At 38.0% G+C, this 22,862-nt stretch overlaps 1 protein-coding gene across 1 annotated transcript in view; it reads right to left on the reverse strand.

The window, feature by feature from the left end:
- The window catches only part of LOC120523492 (adhesion G-protein coupled receptor G7-like), a 56,014-nt gene that overhangs the window by 24,916 nt on the left and 8,236 nt on the right, over positions 1-22,862 (reverse strand). The window contains exon 4 of the mRNA XM_039744852.1: positions 12,323-12,430. Within this exon, the coding sequence (XP_039600786.1) occupies positions 12,323-12,430 (108 nt within the window). The remainder of the gene's footprint in view (positions 1-12,322; positions 12,431-22,862) is intronic.

Below are 22,862 nucleotides of genomic sequence, written 5' to 3' on the forward strand. Positions count from 1 at the left end.
CCCATTACAATCCCCCATCCCGATTTTAATTTTCAAAATGCCTGTATTTGAAGTCGTTATAACACCTTCCTAAAAATATTGTGGATCTGTTTTAAGCAATTTGACTTAAACGTTCATTTCATTATAGTTTTTCCTTTTACAATAACAATCAACATAAAACAACAGGAACAGAAAAAGCTCAAACTAAAATCTAACATTAATAATAATAATACTAATAACAATCAGAATAAATAACACTGGGAATAACATTACATACACAAGATTCACATAAGATGTGGCATTTAATTTGCTGTTTTTTAGGCAGTTTATCACATAGGATAGCCTTATTATCCACAGGTAGAAACTGTTCTTAAATCTCACAGTTCTGTGGCCTCATGTATAAACGGTGCATACACTCAAAAATTTTGCATATGCCCTTTTCCACGCTTAATTTGAGATGTATAAAAATTAAACTTGGCATAAAGCCATGTACAGTACATTTTCATGGCAGCCTCACACTGTGCATATACAAGTTTCTGCTTGGTTTTGCAAAAGGGGCAGCATTCAGACTCAAAACAGTGCTACTGTTTCTGTGAGGTATCTCTTTCAGTTTTAGATTTGCATCAGTGACACAAGATTTATCAAATACACCAAAACTAATTGCATATAATTTACAAATTGAATTAACTTGATTCTTTAACAGTATAATGGGGCACAGAATGACCAAACTATTCCAATGACCATAGCTGCTTTAGCGTTGTTAAATGACGTCACAAATGGGAGAATTAGAAGAGAGTGTGTATATATAGATGCCAATGACTGGCTTCTAAGTCGATTTCGATTTCCTACAGTTATCCTCTTGAAGCTGTGTGCTGAACTGGTGCCAGATTCACAGAGGCAGACTTTGAGGAATTTTTGCTCTACCTGCTCATTTACAAGTTCTGTCAACTCTCAGGTTTTTACCCACAGGAGCTTTTAGACATTAACTTGCTGACCAATTGGGTATTTCACAAACATCACTGAATTGCGCCGGGCCAGCTGTGTAGGATGGCATTATCCTCCTGTCATACAAAAATATAAGATTTCCTTACACTGTGGTTGAAATGGGAAACATCAAAGCATAATTCACAGCAACGTCCGGTTTTCCAAACGTAACTGAAGCAGTCAACTGCACGCACATTGCTATTGCAATGGTGTTGGACAAGTTACATCAGCCAATTACCAAAAGAATGAGCTGGCATCTATAACAGAGAGAGCCTATAAAAACGGCAGCTCTGCACAGTCACACATGCTTTTTCCAACTAGTGCGGCAAAAAATGTATAAAATCCTAAGCCTAAAAGTGCAATGATTTTGTGCAACGATTTTATGTGACGTTTTTGTCACGCTTTAAATCTGGCTTATTTTAAAGCCTACATATATATGTTTGGTATCATTCTATGAGGGGCCGTTCAGGAAAAAAAGATTGGTTCGTAAATATATACATTGGTTCAGATATATATATATATTGGTTCAGATACATTGGTTTGAATATATACATTGGTTTTAATACATCCGTTCAGATACATATTTCGGTTCAAATATATACATTGGTTGAGATACATCCGTTCAGATGTATACATTGGTTTGAATACATCCGTTCAAATATATACATTGGTTGAGATATATATATATTGGTTGATATACATTGGTTTAAATATATATATTGGTTAAAATAGATTGGTTTAGATATATACATCGGTTCAGATACATCCGTTCTGATATATATATTGGTTCAGATAGATCGGTTCAGATATATACATTGGTTGGGATTTATGGGCAGGCACAACGCGGTCACCCATGTTTAGCATCTCCCTTTTGCTTCATCATTGCTTCAACAGTGTTGTAATTATTGTGAACATTTTATACAAGCAGCATACGCTTGTCTGTCGCGTTTTGTTTCGTAAGCCCTATTTGTTGGGGCCCTCGATTTCAAAGCACTTTTTTTCCTTTCATTATTTAAAACACTCGCGCAGATACCCGCCTCTTCGCCTCGCTCCGTCCCGCCCCGGCTCATTGTACCCGCCTCACTCGCTCCCTCTTGTCCCACCCATGACAGATTCTTCTCAAAAGCAGAGTTACCAGAAAGCATTAACTACAGTACGTCCCATTTTTTCACTTCATGATACGATGGTTTATCATTGGTGGAAAGCCGCCCGGTGATATCTGTTATTCCTTATTGGCAGCATTTAATTTAAAGATGATTCACGTCAACAAGGTGAAAGAGCGTCTTATTTTGAAAGGGCGATCTTTTTTTAGGCTTAAGCATTTTTGATTGACTTACAAAAGAAAATAGTTATCACTTACCCTCTTTGCTTCAAATTGGCTTTTTAAAAAACCTTTTTGATATAATTTATTTATGACAGTATAAAATAAAAAAGTAGTGCTCAAAATTATAATGCGCGTATCTAACAGGAAGAGGTGGCGGTAAGAATAAGATTGCTGACTCGTAGTTAAATGATCACTGGTTTGTGTCCGGGGGGCTTCCATTCTGTTATTTTATTTATTTATTTATTTTATTTATTTATTTATTTTTACAAATTGCTTTGAGTAGTAAGAAAGGCGCTATTAAAACGTAAGGAATTAATAACAATAATAATAATAGTAGTAGTAATATTATTATTATTATACGTGTGAATGCATGATCAAATTCAGCCGCTGCGTAGTGGGGTAAGATTAGGGACAATACCACGGGTTCATTGAAATAATTACACAGCAAGGTGCACACGCAATGCAAACATAATGTGTATATTATTGAAGTAAAGGTTCATATAAATTAATTATATACAACTTTTTAACAAGTTGAGAGATGTCAACTGGTTAAAATGCACGAAATTATACATGTATTGCTTTATAGTCCACACATAGTGTATGTATATTATTAAAATAATGATATAAAATTCCTATAAAATGGTATAGAATCTGCGTCGTAGACTTATGTTGTGTCAAATTTCTTCAAAGAAGTTTTTAATTATTTTGCTTTAAAAACTTTTACGCCAAACATGTGAACTGTTGAAAATCGCTGATCTTAATCAATCTGTTTTAACGCATGCTCCGTGCAAAATGCTGTCATATCTGTTAGTAAACATGCACGCACAGCGATGTCCTGATGTCTGCGTTCTAAGGCTGCAGGGATATTAAACGCTATTGACGTTTTACTGGGGTGCTCTGTGATTGAGGGCGGACAGTAAACTTTGTTAAAATGATATCGAAAAATACCAGTCGTCAGTTGTGTTTTCAGTCGTTTTGGCGTGTTTACTGTTCTGTTACCAAAAAATTCTTCAACGGGGCTCATCAACAAAGAAACGTGGATAGTAAGATTTAGTAAAATATCAGTAATAATAATATATTGCTCGACACCCAGTAACACTTTACAAAGACATTTAAAAGACAGCTCGTTAAAATAAATGTAGCAATCCATTGTCATGCTATAAGTGACAGCTTGCTCTTAAACATTTACACAGGTGGTTTTTCCTGGGAATAAAAAAGGAGAAAAAAATCCACGGAAATGTTTTGTTGTTGAACTCAAATTTCACCTCCGCCATGTGAGTCATTAAAACTATTGGAATGAAATATAGTTCTATATAGATAAATAAATAAATTTCCTATCACACCCACCGTTTCTCCTCTGTACATTGGAGAGTAATCTCATTTTCACAGCAGGTGCAATTATCCTTTAAAACACACAGGAGTTCTGTGCACCGTTTTTCATTGGAGATTAAAACTCATCAAATGTATTTTAAAAACTTTTAGTAGCCTGTGACATTCCTCATCTGTAGTGGTCCATTACAAAATGAACACCAGGCAGTTAAAATTGTGCACAGTTTCTTTAATAAGCCTATCAGACAGTCTTTTATAGCACTTTCATATCGAGTGTGTCTCTTAATCCCTTCTAGCAGAGGAGACACTTACTTACACAGCTTGGTCTATGCTGTAGAAATGTGTGCCACATCTTCTGCTTGTAAATTAATACTGGAATTACAAAACTGTCCACAGTTTATTTAAAGAGATTGAAGGAAGTCTTCTATATCACTTTTTGTCTACTATGTCCTTACTCATCCACTAATTAAAAAAAATCAAGCGCTTACACTGTCTTTTTTTAAGTATGTCTATGAAAATCGCTGTGAGTAGCCAGAAAAATGCTATATAAATGTAAGATATTATTATTATTATTATTTAGGTTTTTTAAAATCCAAATAAACCTGATAGGACTTCTTCCAAGATATGTGCCACTCTAGGGTACCAACAAAGTCAAACAGATTAGGAAATTTTGTGATCAGTTTGTTAAGCAAAAATAACTTTTCATCATCTTCTCATTTCTAATTTGGCATTTCAGGATACAGTATATACTGCAAATATACATTTAAATTGTAACCGCTGATAATTATTTACTCGTGTGCTTGCATTTTCCATAAAACAGCTTCAATATGTGCACAAACTATAAGTGAAAAAACACAGAAATTCTGACATTAGCATGACTGTTGAAGGAAAACATGTATTAGAAAGTATTCTATGGAGTTTTCATAAATTAATCATTATATACCTTTGGAGGTTTCTTGATATATTTTGTAATCAGGTTTTTAATTTTTTTTATTTTTACTGCCACTTCACAGATCAACAATCCCCAACATGGTCACTGTCAGAATAAGTCTTTAACTTTTTCCTGTATCCATTAATACATTTTCCGGGTTTCACTACCCATCTGAAAGAGTTGGCATCAGGTTGGGTGGCACTTTTAAATTGCAGTAGTATGAGTGAGTGTCAGTGTGGCAAGCACTAGATTGGCATTTCTTTCCTTTTCATTTTTTTCTTCTGGCCCAAGCCTGTAAATCTCTTTTGTAAATGGATGGCTTGGATAGAGGACAGATACTAACAATTTTCAAGGCTATATTAAAACAATACTAAAAGATATTTGTGTATGTGTGTTGTAGTGCCCATGTTGTAAGTGTTAGATCCATTGAAGAAGTCAACTTAAACAAAGAAAATGTACATTTTGCAGGTTTGTTTGAAGTGTTTTACATTATAACCATGTTATTAATTGCTGCATGAATATAATTTTTTCAAGGGGATGAACTTTACTATTGTCAAAAAAGACAAGCAGGGCAACAGGAGGAATATGAAAGTTATTTGTTGAGTTTAGTAGACAAAGGATACTTGTAAGGAAGTTCATGCCAGTGCTATGGTGTACATTCTGGAATTTATAAAACTGCTGATATTATTTCACAAAGATGTTACTGGCCTGGTTTTATGCTGACATTAAAATGGCTATGTTTTCTGATAATTATAATCATTATTTTAATTAAAAGACTATAATTGTCAGAACAGATTCAATAAAATGTTTTAATATCTCAGTTGCTGTTTGTCGGACTCTTTAATTGACTTGTCCTACAAATGTGTATCAGTGGATATTTGGTACTTCATTTGACAAATAATATAATTTTTCCAAGTCTCATATATTTCAGATAGATAGATAGAACTTGTCCTCTAAGGGAAAATGTGCTTCTTTTTTTAACAGAGGCTGAATGAATAAATAAATTAATATTAATATAATGAAAAACAGCCAATCCAATAACAATTGTCTAATGTTCATTCTGCAAGCAACAGTTGGGGCGCACAACTCTGAGGCAAAAGCTCAGCTGTAGAAGTGAGTGTCCCTGTGAGTGGAGAGGACAGTGGGACACAGTAGACTTGAAAGTGATGTAGAAGACTTTCAGCAATCTTTTACCATGGATTTCAGATAATATTAGTTATCCAGGGTTCATTTTGAAAGCAGCAGACAGTGTGCACACAAGCCCATGGATCTGCTCCAGCCATGGAAATGAGTGTTCCCTGTAGGGGATAGGATGCAGACACATAGTGGAGAAGATTATATAGAAAACTATACATACAACCTTTTAAAATCAATTTTACATATTTTACCTCTCCAGTGTTCATTTTGTAATCAGCAGTCAGAGGGCACACATTTTACGGCTCTGCAGCAGCCATGGAAAATGAGCGTCCCGACCAGTGGATGAGACATGCGTTTTCATTCCAATAGTTTTAATGACTCACATGGCGGAGGTGAAATTTGAGTTCAACAACAAAACATTTCCCGTGGATTTTTTTCTCCTTTTTTATTCCCAGGAAAAACCACCTGTGTAAATGTTTAAGAGCAAGCTGTCACTTATAGCATGACAATGGATTGCTACATTTATTTTAACGAGCTGTCTTTTAAATGTCTTTGTAAAGTGTTACTGGGTGTCGAGCAATGTATTATTATTACTGATATTTTACTAAATCTTACTATCCACGTTTCTTTGTTGATGATCCCCGTTGAAGAATTTTTTGGTAACAGAACAGTAAACACGCCAAAACGACTGAAAACACAACTGACGACTGGTATTTTTCGATATCATTTTAACAAAGTTTACTGTCCGCCCTCAATCACAGAGCACCCCGGTAAAACGTCAATAGCGTTTAATACACCTGCAGCCTTAGAACGCAGACATCAGGACATCGCTGCGCGTGCGTGTTTACTAACAGATATGACAGCATTTTGCACGGAGCATGCGTTAAAACAAATTGATTAAGATCAGCGATTTTCAACGGTTCACATGTTTGCCGTAAGATTTTTTAAAGCAAAATAATTAAAAACTTCTTTGAAGAAATTTGACACAAATAAGTCTACGACGCAGATTCTATACCATTTTATAGGATTTTATATCATTATTTTAATAATATACATACACTATGTGTGGACTATAAAGCAATACATGTATAATTTCGTGCATTTTAACCAGTTGACATCTCTCAACTTGTTAAAAGTTGTATATAATTAATTTATATGAACCTTTACTTCAATAATATACACATTATGTTTGCATTGCGTGTGCACCTTGCTGTGTAATTATTTCAATGAACTCGTGGTATTGTCCCTATTCATACCCCACTACGCAGCGGCTGAATTTGATCATGCATTCACACGTATAATAATAATAATATTACTACTACTATTATTATTAATGTTATTAATTCCTTACGTTTTTATAGCGCCTTTCTTACTACTCAAAGCAATTTGTAAAAATAAATAAATAAAATAACAGAATGGAAGCCCCCCGGACACAAACCAGTGATCATTTAACTGCGAGTCAGCAATCTTACTCTTACCACCACCTCTTCCTGTTAGATACGCGCATTATAATTTTGAGCACTACTTTTTTTTATTTTATACTGTCATAAATAAATTATATCAAAAAGGTTTTTTAAAAAGCCAATTTGAAGCAAAGAGGGTAAGTAATAACTATTTTCTTTTGTAAGTCAATCAAAAATGCTTAAGCCTAAATAAAGATCGCCCTGTCAAAATAAGAGACTCTTTCACCTTGTTGACGTGAATCATCTTTAAATTAAATGCTGCCAATAAGGAATAATAGAAATCATCGCGCTGCTTTCTAACTTTGACAAACTAAAGTTTTATTGGGTGAAAAAAATGATCTTCCGTGACAGATACACTTAATCAGCAGTATGTGCGACCCACGATGTGTGAGTTTGAGTGTTTGTGTTGTGTACGCGCGTGTGTGGTTTTCTCAGTTTTACAATAAAAACAGACATCAGTTATTTGTGAAGCAGGAATATTCTGATCATTCTGGTCCCTGATCACTGATAAACATTCAGAAGAAACAGCGCTATTCCAGTGTTTTCCTCCATAACATCCTTTCAGCAAACAGGACTAAGTTCCTTGCTGAAACAGATCGCCTGAAAATGAAATGCTGCCAATACGGAATAACAGAAATCACCGGCGGCTTTCGGTCAATGATAAACCAGCGTCTGTTGAGGTGAAAAACGGGAGGTACTGCGGTTGCTATCAATGCTTCCTGGTAACTCAGCTTTTGAGAAGAATCTGTTTTATGGGGTGAAAAAATAATCGTCCTTGACAGATACGCTTAATCAGTAGTACGTGCGACCCACGATTTGTGAGTGTGAGTGTGTGTGTGAGCGTGTATGTGCTTGTGTGTGGTTTTGTTAGTTTTACTATAAAAATAGTTAAACATCAGTTATTTGTGATGCGGGAATATTCTGGTCATTTTGATCCCTGATCAACATTTAAAGAAACAGAGCAACTCCAGTGTTTTCCTTCATAACATCCTTTCAGCAAACAGGACTAAGTTCCTTGCTGAAGCAGATCGCCCTCTAATGAAATGCTGCCAATACGGAATAACAGATATCACCGGGCGGCTTTCCACCAATGATAAACCAGCGTATCATGAGGTGAAAAAATGGGACGTACTGTAGTTGCGATTAATGCTTTCTGGTAACTCTACTTTTGAGAAGAATCTGTCATGGGTGGGACAAGAGGGAGCGAGTGAGGCGGGTACAATGAGCCGGGGCGGAACGGAGCGAGGCGAAGAGGCGGTATCTGCGCGAGTGTTTTAAATAATGAAAGGAAAAAAGTGCTTTGAAATCGAGGACCCCCAGCAAATAGGGCTTACGAAACAAAACGCGACAGACAGGCGTATGCTACTTGTATAAAATGTGCACAATAATTACAACAGTGTTGAAGCAATGATGAAGCAAAAGGGAGCTGCTAAACATGGGTGGCCGCGTTGTGCCTGCCCATAAATCCCAACCAATGTATATATCTGAACCGATCTATCTGAACCAATATATATATCAGAACGGATGTATCTGAACCGATGTATATATCTAAACCAATCTATTTTAACCAATATATATATTTAAACCAATGTATATATTCAAACCAATGTATCCGAACCGATATATATATCTGAACCAATATATATATTTACGAACCAATCTTTTTTTCCTGAACGGCCCCTCATATCATTCTTTTCAGAATTTATCGAACTTTAATGTGGTTGTTCGATTTTCAGATTCTTATTCCGTTTTTAAATTATAAACTAAGATATCAAGAAAGTCATGGTTTTTAATATGAAGAAAGTCGTGGTTTTTATTTTTCATCGAGTAAACTTTCTTTCACAGGAACAAACTATTCAGAAATGATCTATTCATAACACCAATGTTTGTATTAAGGTGATTTAGTTAGCTGAAGATCAAGTTACAACGACCCATTGCATATCACTTTAGTTTTCACATGATTTTTCCTGTTGTTTAAATAAGTCATTTTTAAAAAAAAAGTGTTTATCTATAAGAATGTCAGTTAAAATTAATGGATCGTTTATTTAGTCTCTTATAAATACTCATCAAGCATAGTGAACCTCAGTTTAACAGGAATACCCCAATCGGTAAGAGAGTAAATATTTTATTCCCATTTCATGATTTTTACTCCGTAAAATAATAATTAATTTTTCTTTTACATATTTAGAGAATTTCATGATTTTTACTCCAATAAATAATAATTTTTCTTTTGTACATTTACAAATTTTACTAATGTTCTGGCCGCAACTGGGGGTTGGGACTAAATGCGCCAGTGGGCTTGATCCCCTAGTTTAAATATATTTTAACCAAAATTAGCTTTGTTTGTGATGTTATGAGCATGTTATGAGCATGAATAGTTGACATTTGGATTATAAACAGCAAACTACAAAAGAATTTGAGATTTTTTTCAAGGAGATTTTGATATTGTTTTGCCATTGTTCATGTCAGGTCTCTATTCAAGCCCATTGTGCAATTTTGTTATTACCATTCTCCATGAGAACGTGAGATTAAAGTGTTTCTCAGCCATCACTACAGAAAACAAAGGGTACAGTAGGTACAAGTTACAAAAATTGTTATTTTTGTGTGGAGTATTATTTTAGTATAAATAGGATCTACAGGCATATAGTTGTTTCAAAGAAAATGCAGAGGCAGTTGAAGTTGTACACAGGTGAGGAGGAAGAGTAAGAGGTTGGAGCATGAGCTGATTACAGAGTTGAGCCTGGTGGTATTTTCCTTATATGATTTATTGCGCAGTTTTTCTCCATTGTGCAAAACAACATTACAATCAGTTTAGTTGGTTAAGATGTGAGCAGCAACATTAATTAAATTATTTTTGCATAATGATTTTATTTATTAATGCTTTCAATGAATACAGATTTACATGTATACTGGAAAACGAGAAGGCAGATAATCAGTCAAACAGCCAAATGAGAGTGTCAAAAAATCGTTCAAATTGTTTGGTATCACTTCAGAATTACAATACTTTTAATTTATTTAACCCTGCAAAACTATTTATCAGCAAGTGTGTTCAGCTGACGCAACGACAATAAGAAAAAGTGAGGTGGGGTACAGCATTAGTGTTCATTCATAGGCCCAGGACCTAAGCATCCTACAAAGGCTATAAAGAAGCTGCAATGATTTTTTCTCGAAAGACCAATGGTTTCTTTAGTTTAATGTATAGAATTTTCTATTTAGCACAGAATCTTTACAAGGGACTCACTTTTTGATGTACAAAGTATGAAAGAAGGAGGAATGTGTATTTGAAATAACTCCTTTTTTAAATTAAATGTGTTAATATAGGAAAGCAACTGGTAGGAAGCAGCTATGTTTGATGACCTACATTTTTTAAAAGTTGCAAATATCATATACCTTTAATGCTTGTCCACCTGCTTTATTTGAATGAAGAAAACTGGAGTTAAATGTAAGTCATCTACTTTTAGAAAAATCTATGTTAAATGATAAGAATAACATAAATAAACATACAGTGCATCTGGAAAGTATTCACAGCGCATCACTTTTTCCACATTTTGTTATGTTACAGCCTTATTCCAAAATGGATTAAATTCATTTTTTTCCTCAGAATTCTACACACAATACCCCATAATGACAACGTGAAAAGTGTACTTGAGATTTTTGCAAATTTATTAAAAATAAATAAACTGAGAAAGCACATGTACATAAGTATTCACAGCCTTTGCCAAGAAGCTCAAAATTGAGCTCAGGTGCATCCTGTTTCCCCTGATCATCCTTGAGATGTTTCTGCAGCTTAATTGGAGTCCACCTGTGGTAAATTCAGTAGATTGGACATGATTTGGAAAGGCAAACACCTGTCTATATAAGGTCCCACAGTTGACAGTTCATGTCAGAGCACAAACCAAGCATGAAGTCAAAAGAATTGTCTGTAGACCTCCAAGACAGGATTGTCTCGAGGCACAAATCTGGGGAAGGTTACAGAAAAATTTCTGCTGCTTTGAAGGTCCCAATGAGCACAGTGGCCTCCATCATCCGTAAGTGGAAGAGGTTCGAAACCACCAGGTCTCTTCCTAGAGCTGGCCAGCCATCTAAACTGAGTGATCGGGGGAGAAGGGCCTTAGTCAGGGAGGTGACCAAGAACCCGATGGTCACTCTGTCAGAGCTCCAGAGGTCCTCTGTGGAGAGAGGAGAACTTTCCAGAAGGACAACCATCTCTGCAGCAATCCACCAATCAGGCCTGTATGGTAGAGTGGCCAGACGGAAGTCACTCCTTAGTAAAAGGCACATGGCAGCCCGCCTGGAGTTTGCCAAAAGGCACCTGAAGGACTCTCAGACCATGAGAAACAAAATTCTCTGGTCTGATGAGACAAAGATTGAACTCTTTGGTGTGAATGCCAGGCATCACGTTTGGAGGAAACCAGGCACCGCTCATCACCAGACCAATACCATCCCTACAGTGAAGCATGGTGGTGACAGCATCATGCTGTGGGGATATTTTTCAGCAGCAGGAACTGGGAGACTAGTCAGGATAAAGGAAAAGATGACTGCAGCAATGTACAGAGACATCCTGGATGAAAACCTGCTCCAGAGCGCTCTTGACCTCAGACTGGGGTGACAGTTCATCTTTCAACAGGACAACGACCCTAAGCACACAGCCAAGATATCAAAGGAGTGGCTTCAGGACAACTCTGTGAATGTCCTTGAGTGGCCCAGCCAGAGCCCAGACTTGAATCCGATTGAACATCTCTGGAGAGATCTTAAAATGGCTGTGCACTGACGCTTCCCATCCAACCTGATGGAGCTTAAGAGGTGCTGGCCAAGGATAGGTGTGCTAAGCTTGTGGCATCATATTCAAAAAGACTTGAGGCTGTAATTGCTGCCAAAGGTGCATTGACAAAGTATTGAGCAAAGGTTGTGAATACTTATGTACATGTGATTTCTCAGTTTTTTTTTTTGAATAAATTTGCAAAAACGTCAAGTAAACTGTTTTCACGTTGTCATTATGGGGTGTTGTGTGTAGAATTCTGAGGAAAAGAATGAATTTAATCCATTTTGAAATAAGGCTGTAACATAACAAAATGTGGAAAAAGTCATGCGCTGTGAATACTTTCCAGATGCACTGTAAGCTTACTTGAATGATGCAAGGGCATGTATTAATCATTTTGCTTTTTTCACACTTGCCTGTAGTGAAATTGAGAAAAATTTGTACTTCTGCATTGTGATCCATTATCAGGTTAGAGGCATTGGTGTTTATTTCAATGCGTTTCGATATCAAAGTATCATTATCTCCTGTAAGAGAAGAAAAGTTAATTATCATTCTTTCAAATTGCTTTATTCAGGTCTACACAATTAATTAAACTCAAAAGAAAAAGATGGCCCCTTTGCCCAGCAATCTAATGGAATCTAGGACACTAGTACTACAAAAGTGAGGTAAAATAATGGACGTGGGCCATTTCTTAATAGCTTCAGCAAATAAATCCCTTCAGAAACTTATGAGAGCATCAAGATGGCACTAGGGGGCAGTATAGCTACTTCAGGGACAGCTGAATAGAAACAGCAACTCATTTTTTGGGAGTTTCATCTCTAAGCCTTTTCTGAAAGGGACAAAGTTACGATGGTGCCTTAGCCAACCCTGTGAGATTACAAAAACATTCTTAATGCAGATTATTAGGTGTCTGCTTTTTTTAATTACATACAGTATATAGGGTAAAAGTACATATTAGTGTGACCCTCAAAGATGACAGAATATGGAGAATTTTCACTTTCAGCACTTGAGGAAGGTACACTACATGTCTGTACTGATTGTTGGAATAGTTAACTGCATAAAAATAGTTTCTACCGCTCAGACAAGTTAAAAAGATAACATCAGCAAAATTTCATCACATAGATACCAATTTTATTCGCTTTTCTAATAATAAATGAGTTCTTTAGTATTGTACTGTTCTGGAAGAGCATCATTTTACAACTCAGATTTTTTTTGCAGTAATGTCAATGATAAATACCTTAATCAATGATGAAGCAGAACATTTATTATGGAGAAAACATAAAGAACCTGAGACAGACTGAAAAACTGTAATTACAGGCCACAATATGGACAATTACCAATTAAGAAACATCCATCCATCCATCATCCAACCTGCTATATCCTAACTATAAGGTCATGGGGGTCTGCTGGAGCCAATCCCAGCCAACACAGGGCGCAAGGCAGGAAACAAACACCGGGCAGGGCGCCAGCCCACTGCAGATTAAGAAACATTAATTAAAAATATTCTGGGCATCTTAACAGAAATTAATTGCACTCTATGGGTACTACATGAAACAAAGAGTGGCAAAATGCTTTCGAGCACAAGGGTACAAATTAAGCAGAGATATAGTGTTTTTCTTTAAAAAAAAAAAAAGCATCCCTGGCAATACCATGGTGAGGCAAGGCAGGCATGTCCTTTCCTCCCGACCTTAGCTTACTAAGTGCAAAACATTCTTCTGCCAGTAGATGGTGGCAGCAGGTAAATACTGAATCAAGTACAGTCTGTCTTCTGCTAGCAGAGGATCATGAGGCAGTCAGGACAGAGAGGGACAACACTGAGGGATTTTTTAAGAAAGTGAAGTGTGGAGTAAGTATAACAATTGAACAGCTATAGCAAACTTCAAATGTTTTTATAAAAGTTCTACCATCTGTCAAGAATGTTTACTGGGGCTCCTTCATACCTATGGCAATACACATTATTATCTTTAGCCAAGTCAGTGGTTTTCTTCTTTTTTGTAATTCTGGTGTGTATATGACAGAGACTGGTGTTGTTATTTCTCATTATTTTTATTATTATTAGCAAAAGTACTATTATTGTGTTTAATTATCATTATTAGTGAAAATAAACAAATTGTATACTGAATTGCAGGAAAATCAATATGATCAAAAAAAGACCACAGGTTTAAACATACAGTATAATGTGAGGGACGTAACACAGACAGCTGCCTGTTGTCTCTTTGATAACATATTATGTGTATCTGATTACTGAACATTCTTTATTGGTTTGGGGAATTATGGATGCTTTTGTATCATTTAAAATTTAAACTAGGGTGGGATTAATAAATTATCAAATAACACATACATTCATTTCATTTGGAGATGGCCATTTACACTAACTGTACACAATAGTGCATGGTTTCCAACACAGCTATATATTTACATCATTAAAACTGATTTGAAGAATGATTTGGGTATTTTCAATGCATTTTATTTGACCAGTCAATTAAGTATTACAGCAAAAAAAAAAAATCAACCAAGATTACAATTGAGTGAAAAATATTTGCCTTTCACATTCTACAGTCAATTTAGTCAGACCTTCTGATGGTTTGAAGTAATATATACAGGAGAGTATAACAAGAAAAAAAATGTTTAGTGCTTTAATGTTTGGTGTTTTGTTAGCCTTTGTAATCTAAAAAAAAATAAAATAATGAGGATTTGCTGTTTGAATAATTAGGCCAGGCCAAACAAATTTAAATATTAAGTGATGGTGTTTGAATGCTGGTACATTTTACTACAATAAATACAAAAAAATCAGGAAAAAGTTGTTGATGTCCGTCTTTCTAGCCATTTAAGAGTCTGAGTCATTGTTGACCAATAGTAATGGCTACAGTAATATCAAAAGGAGAAACATATCATATTAAAGTGTGGCCACTAAGGGGTGTACCAGCTCCCCAGACCTAACACAGGCAGACACAAGGCACAAGTACTTACAACACAAAACATTTTATTTACATGGGAAAATGCTTTTCTTTCATTCCCTCTACTGCACAGTACCATAAACAGCACACAGCACTTTCTTTTCTTTTATCTTCTTCTTTCCTCTCTTTTCCACCTCCACTCTTTCTCTGCCAAGCTTTGTCCTCTTCCTCCCGACTCCGACTTCTTGAGTGCAGCATGGCAGCTCCTTTTACACTGTATCTGGTAGCATTTCAGATGGCTCATCAGCATTATCTGGAAGTATTCCCAGGTGTGGTGGAAACCCAAAGTAGGGCTCTGCAGCTCCCCCTGGTGGCCCCCATGGAACCCAGGGGGGCTTCCATCAAGCTCCCTGGGAGAAGCGGTGTCCTATGCACATTTGCTCCTTCCAGTATATCAGCCACCTGGCTGGAAAAGGACCCTGGGTGTCTGTCACACTGCTCTTCCCTCAGTTGAGACTTATGAGGTGAAGCGTCCCTGTCTTCCTCCAGGAGGGGTCATCCATGTTGGCCAGTTCATGGCTCTGCCCTGAAATATATAAGTAAGAAGGCGGAAGGGAGACACTGTGCTGCCGCCATCCTGGCACCTTCCTTCAATGAATACTGATAGTGTCTCCAGGCGTGTCCCAGCCAATGACAGCTGAAGCATCGACATGCCCCCCCCTGGTCTCCGTGACCTGTGGGATTGAAAACAGGATGGGAACTGCTGCTCTGCCTCACACTCAACCTAGGTCAGCTCATCTCTCTGCCGCCGCAGCCTTCCAATGCCTTCCAATGGGCTCACGTGCTGCAATGTCTGGAGACCCTTTCCTTTTTGTATTGTCTCCTTCTTTCTCTAGGGTGCAGCAACAGTCTGGGTTTCTGTATGGCATTGAGATAGAACCGTGCTGTCTGTACTCCCTTGCCCAGCAGGACGGCTATTATATTGAAGGACTGGAGCAGATGTGCACAGGACACTGCCTCCCTTGAAGCACTAGAAGGCAGCCCTCCCGGGTTATAGTGGCACCTCAGATTCACATAGGGCTCCATAGGATTTGCAATTTCGCACAGTCATGTTGGATTCCATGGGGGCTGCCAGGGGAGCTGCAGAGCCCTAAATGGGGTTTCCACCACACCTAGGAATACGTCCAGTTAATGCTAATGAGTCACCTGAAATGCTACCAGATACAGTGTAAAAGGAGTCTCAGTATCCATGTGTGTCTTAACCTGTCCTGCCCAATGTATTTTCCCAATTGCATTCCGTAAGGCCTACTATTCAGACACCTTGTTTGAGACACTTGTCTCTGATCCACTTTATGACAACCACCAATGGTAGAAGGGACCCACTGTGAAAACATCATTTACTGTATATTCTTACGAATATTTCCCATTTTCAAATGGGAGATGGGTTAATCCTTCTTGATATTTAGCAACCAATATCTCTTATTCACTTCGATGTCATTGAAATGCTACATCTTAACTAATTTTTTGTAAAAATTAGGATTTGAACTTCACACCTCTAATGTGTCTTTTTTTCATCCTTAGCACTGAGCCACCAAAGCCAAACTGACCAATCAGATTGTTCAGAGGGACTGTATACATAAACATACAGACAGTAGTGTTTTATTATATACTATATATACTGCATCTTTGTGTCAATCAGTGGTCAAAATAAAATCATAGCTTTGAGTCTTGGAGGAAGACACCTATAGAAACTTAGGAACAAATCTGATTCTATAAAACAGGTTGTTGCACATCAGGTTTAGTGTTGCACAAATACAACAAAAAAGTTCTTTAAAAAATATTTGTACATGAACCTGTAGAAACAGTCCATGGAGTCTTTCAAAACAAAAGTCTAACTTAATTCATTTTCCAAGTCTATTGTGACTTTCTGAAATTAAAACAATTCAAAGTCATTCTTTTGAGAGGATGTCCACCTGTAGGGTGGTGAAGCTACAAGCTGTATGACAACACTCCAAGCAACAAGCACTGGCAAAGCCATTTGGATCAGGCAATCAATCACTTCTAAAGGTATTTACTACCATGATACATGAAACATGAAGGCAGCCGCCCCTGTATTTGCTTTCTGGGTGAAACTGTGTTTATTGTATAACTGAATTGGCACTAAAAAGCAAAGTGCCATGTTTTATGCACCATACGTCACAATGTGTAGCTCAAAAATAAGATAAATAAAACAATATTGTAAATAAATAATTATATTGATAATCTACTTAAAATTTACATATTTAAAAGGCATAAAATCTATTTTTATGTTTATGTTGTAATATCTGTCATGATTCATACTGTTAAATTTATAATCCATTTCTGAGTTATTTTGACTTTAGGATCCTGGTGTGGGTATTGCTACTTTGTTCATCCATTTCCATGGCAGCTATAGGTTATGTGATTCACTTCACATTGTGTGTTATATCACTGCTAAGCAGATATAACACATGGCAGAGCAATATTAAGAGCATCTAAGCAATCTAACTTTCTCATGCATTCTTTAAACTTTGACTTTTTGGTTTTTAAACTTTTCCTCTTGATTCCTGATTTCTTGCCTCTTGTTTTGTTACTGATAGATTAACCTGTTGATGAACTTTTGACACGTAGATAGATAGATAGATAGATAGATAGATAGATAGATAGATAGATAGATAGATAGATAGATAGATAGATAGATAGATAGATAGATAGTATGGAAGCTGGCCCAGATACAGACAGGCAGACACGTTCATGTCACCCAGAAACACGTTTATTTACACTATTTACAAAGTCCAAGTGCACCACAAACCCCCAAAGTCCCCAAAGTCCTGGCCACACAATGCCTTTCTCTTCAGACCGCCTCCTTCTCTCTTCTCCAGCTCAGTCCACTCCACTCCCGACTTTTGCCTCGAATGAAGGGAGGTGGCCCCTTTTATTAATCACCCAGATGTGCTCCAGGTGGGTTCCGCCAATCACCCGCCGGCGCGCCCCTGTGTGGCGGAAGTGCCGACTGCATCCCCGGAAGCACTCCGGGTGTCCCAGCTCTTCTTCCACCCCAGCACTTCCTGGTGTGGCAGAAGTAATGAGGTCCAGGGCTCCAAAGGCATGGGGGTGCCCCCTGGCGGTGACCATGGGCCCCTACAGGGTGGAGCTTCAAAGCTCTGTACCCATGGCCCCCAAAGGAACCAGGGCAGTCGCCCCCAGATGGTCTGGGGAAGGCACAAGCCCTCCTCTGGTCCTCCTGGGCATCCCGGCCGGGTCGCCACCCCAACCACCTCTGACAATAGATAGATAGATAGATAGATAGAAGTTCTGTTGTCTTTGGCTTTTTACAGAAGTTCTTTCAATAAATAAGTACATAAATATATATATATATATAAAATATATATATACAACAGTATGGTCTCAGAAAAGGAAAAAAAAAAGTGAGGCATTACACAGGCTTATTGCTGTTGATATAAAGTGGCCCAAGTGGCATTTCTTGACATACTTTTGCTGACTAATTCATTGGCTGAAATTACTCAGTGTTAGTGTATCAGAAAGAGGATTTTCAGCATTCATGTTAGCACTCAGTTTTGTTTTAATTCTGCTCTTTGCTACTACCTCCATGGTGTCCAGAGTGTGTCCCTTAAGTGAGCCTGCTTTTTAAATTCATTTATTGATTCAGTGGGCCTCCCTTGAAATTATGTTACTAGTGCAGCACAGTGTAAAAAATCACACTGACCATAACAGAGTTGTAGAAGATATGAATGATGTCATACCCACATTAAAGGAACACAGTCCCCTAAGGAAGAAAAGCCTATTCTAACATTTCTTATATAGTTCCTCTGTGTTCCAAGATGAGTTCAATCTGTCATTGATGTAGACCCACAAATATGTGTAGGAGTGGACCACCTCTACATCCACTCCCTGAATAGTGACTGGATATAAAGTCTGTTTGGTGTGGTTAAAGTCAATAACCAGTTCCTTGGTTCTGCTGATGTTAGGGTGCAGACAATTCTCTATGTACCAAGAAACAAAGTTCTCCATGTGACTCCTTTATTCCATCTCATCCCCATTATCAATACTCCCCACAAGTGCAGAATCATGAGAGAATTTCTGTAAGTGACATGACCTGGTATTATATTTATAGTTTGAGGTATATAGAGTGATGACAAAGGGAGACAGGACTGTTCCTTATGGTGCTCCAGTGTTGCTACCATCTGTATCAGAAACACAAGACAACTATATTTCTGGAACCATTTCTGAAATCACTGGAGGATCAAAGTTTCTCCAGTAGAGCCTGCCTTTTCCAAGCTCTGGCATAATAATATATTGTATAGTGACAGCTTGTATAGCAGCACCTCAATTTTGTTCCTCAAGTACTGTGATTTCAGGTGTCAGCCATGATATCAAACAGAGTGAGTGAGGTAGCGTTCAAGAAAGCTAGCAGCTTAGCCAACTGCATCCAGAGAGTCCAGCCTCATTATCAAATGAAAGACCACTGTCCTGATTACCTGATAAATTCTCTTGGCACTTCCTCTCCCAGTGTTGCTAAATTAATATGACTTATACAGTGGTGTGAAAAACTATTTGCCCCCTTCCTGATTTCTTATTCTTTTGCATGTTTGTCACACAAAATGTTTCTGATCATCAAACACATTTAACCATTAGTCAAATATAACACAAGTAAACACAAAATGCAGTTTTAAATGATGGTTTTATTATTTAGGGAGAAAAAATCCAAACCTACATGGCCCTGTGTGAAAAAGTAATTGCCCCCTTGTTCAAAAATAACCTAACTGTGGTGTATCACACCTGAGTTCAATTTCCGTAGCCACCCCAGGCCTGATTACTGCCACACCTGTTTCAATCAAGAAATCACTTAAATAGGAGCTGCCTGACACAGAGAAGTAGACCAAAAGCACCTCAAAAGCTAGACATCATGCCAAGATCCAAAGAAATTCAAGAACAAATGAGAACAGAAGTAATTGAGATCTATCAGTCTGGTAAAGGTTATAAAGCCATTTCTAAAGCTTTGGGACTCCAGCGAACCACAGTGAGAGCCATTATCCACAAATGGCAAAAACATGGAACAGTGGTGAACCTTCCCAGGAGTGGTCGGCCGACCAAAATTACCCCAAGAGCACAGAGACGACTCATCCGAGAGGTCACAAAAGACCCCAGGACAATGTCTAAAGAACTGCAGGCCTCACTTGCCTCAATTAAGGTCAGTGTTCACGACTCCACCATAAGAAAGAGACTGGGCAAAAACGGCCTGCATGGCAGATTTCCAAGACGCAAACCACTGTTAAGCAAAAATAACATTAGGGCTGATCTCAATTTTGCTAAGAAACATCTCAATGATTGCCAAGACTTTTGGGAAAATACCTTGTGGACTGATGAGACAAAAGTTGAACTTTTTGGAAGGCAAATGTCCTGTTACATCTGGCGTAAAAGGAACACAGCATTTCAGAAAAAGAACATCATACCAACAGTAAAATATGGTGGTGGTAGTGTGATGGTCTGGGGTTGTTTTGCTGCTTCAGAACCTGGAAGGCTTGCTGTGATAGATGGAACCATGAATTCTACTGTCTACCAAAAAATCCTGAAAGAGAATGTCTGGCCATCTGTTCAGCAACTCAAGCTGAAGCGATCTTGGGTGCTGCAACAGGACAATGACCCAAAACACACCAGCAAATCCACCTCTGAATGGCTGAAGAAAAACAAAATGAAGACTTTGGAGTGGCCTAGTCAAAGTCCTGACCTAAATCCAATTGAGATGCTATGGCATGACCTTAAAAAGGGGGTTCATACTAGAAAACCCTCAAATAAAGCTGAATTACAACAATTCTGCAAAGATGAGTGGGCCAAAATTCCTCCAGAGAATAAAAGAATAAGAAATCAGGAAGGGGGCAAATAGTTTTTCACACCACTGTATGTAATACATCAAAAATGCATCCACAGGCTGATAGAACATATGTGTAACCTGAGCTACCTTGGCAAATACAATCATTTCCATAGCATTTTTTGTGTATAGCTTCTGTGTTTGCAGTTAATGCCAAATCCCATTAAAGGTACATCCTAAAATAATTATACTACTGAGTAAATGTACCTTAAATTAAATTATAAGAACCTATGCTAGACATCCATGAAGTATATGTTTGTTTCCTTTTATTTTGCACAAAAGTTGGTTTATTTTAACATTAATTTGGTGACATGATCATGTAGACTTCCAAGACTTAGATTTTCTTTAAGTGCTACTACTTTTTTTTTCTGTTTTCATGGATGCAACCTTATGGTGTTTAGGTTGCAATAATGCTATGTGGTTGTTTGGAATGTGACGAGTTTGCCATTTGGCAAGAAAATTTTAAATTAAAGGAGGACTCAACATAATACAACAAACCAATTGCTAAGGAACACATTTAGGGGTGTGAACTTGTCTTCTGTCTAGTTTCTAGTGTCTGATTAATATTTTGCTTTTGGTGTCCTAGAAACCAATCAATCCTTATTACTTCATCTGACAATCCTGCAGTCTAAAGCTAAAAGCTTAGTCTCCATATCTGCCTCTTGCATTCCATCCAAGAACATACTGGACATAGTGTAATAGGCAGATATTTCCACTGACTTTTCTTCTTCTCCTTCTTCTTCTTCTTTCGGCTGCTCCCGTTAGGGTTTGCCACAGTGGATCATCTTCTTCCATATCTTTTTGTCCTCTGCATCTTGTTCTGTTACACCCATCACCTGCATGTCCTCTCTCACCACATCCATAAACCTTTACTTAGGCCTTCCTCTTTTCCTCTTCCCTGGCAGCTCTATCCTTAGCATCCTTCTCCCAATATACTCAGCATCTCTCCTCTGCACATGTCCAAATCAACACAATCTCGCCTCTCTGACTTTGTCTCCCAACCGTCCAACTTGAGCTGACCCTCTAATGTACTCATTTCTAATCCTATTCATCCTTGTAACACCCAATACATATTTTAGCATCTTTAAATCTGCTACCTCCAGCTCTGTCTCCTGCTTTCTGGTCAGTGCCATCGTCTCCATCTCTTATAACGTAGCTGGTCTCACTACCATCCTGTAGACCTTCCCTTTCACTCTTGATGATACCTGTCTGTCACAAATCACTGCTGACACTCTTTTCCACCCATTCCACCCTGCCTGCACTCTCTTTTTCACCTCTCTTCCACAATCACCATTACTCTGTACTGTTGATCCCAAGTATTTAAACTCATCCACCTTCGCCAACTCTACTCCCTGCATCCTCACCATTCCACTGACCCCTCTCTCGTTCACACACATGTGTTCTGTCTTGTTCCTCTCCTCCCTAGAGCATATCTCCACCTCTCCAGGGTCTCCTCAACCTGCTCCCTACTATCTCTACAGATCACAATGTCATCAGCAAACATTATAGTCCACAGGGACTCCTGTCTAATGTCGTCTGTCAACCTGTCCATCACCATTGCAAATAAGAAAGGGCTCACAACCGATCCCTGATGTAATTCCACCTCCAACTTGAATGCATCCGTCACTACTACCGCAGAACTCACCAATGTCACACTTCCCTCGTACATATCCTGTACAACTCTTACGTACTTCGCTGCCACTCCTGACTTCCTTATACAATACAACAGCTCCTCTCGAAGCACCCTGTCATATGCTTTCTCCAGGTCCACAAAGATGCAATGCAACTCCTTCTGGCCTTCTCTAAACTTCTCCATCAACATTTTCAGAGCAATCATTGCATCTGTGGTACTCTTTCTTGGCATGAAACCATACTGCTGCTCACTAATCATCACCTCACTTCTTAATCTAGCTTCCACTACTCTTTCCCATAACTTCATGCTGTGGCTCATTAATTTTATTCCCCTTTAGTTACTGCAATCCTGCACATCCCCCGGCAATCGGTACAGGTCCTTTTCTCCCTCCGTAGTGTCCAACCTCTCATATAACTCATCATACGCCTTTTCTTAAGCCTTCGCCACCTCTCTCTTCACCTTATGCCTTATCTCCTTGTACTCTTGTCTACTTTCTGCATCTCCCTGACTATCCCACT

Source organism: Polypterus senegalus, chromosome 2 (assembly GCF_016835505.1).
Source record: "Polypterus senegalus isolate Bchr_013 chromosome 2, ASM1683550v1, whole genome shotgun sequence".
Classification (NCBI taxonomy): Eukaryota; Metazoa; Chordata; class Cladistia; order Polypteriformes; family Polypteridae; genus Polypterus; species Polypterus senegalus.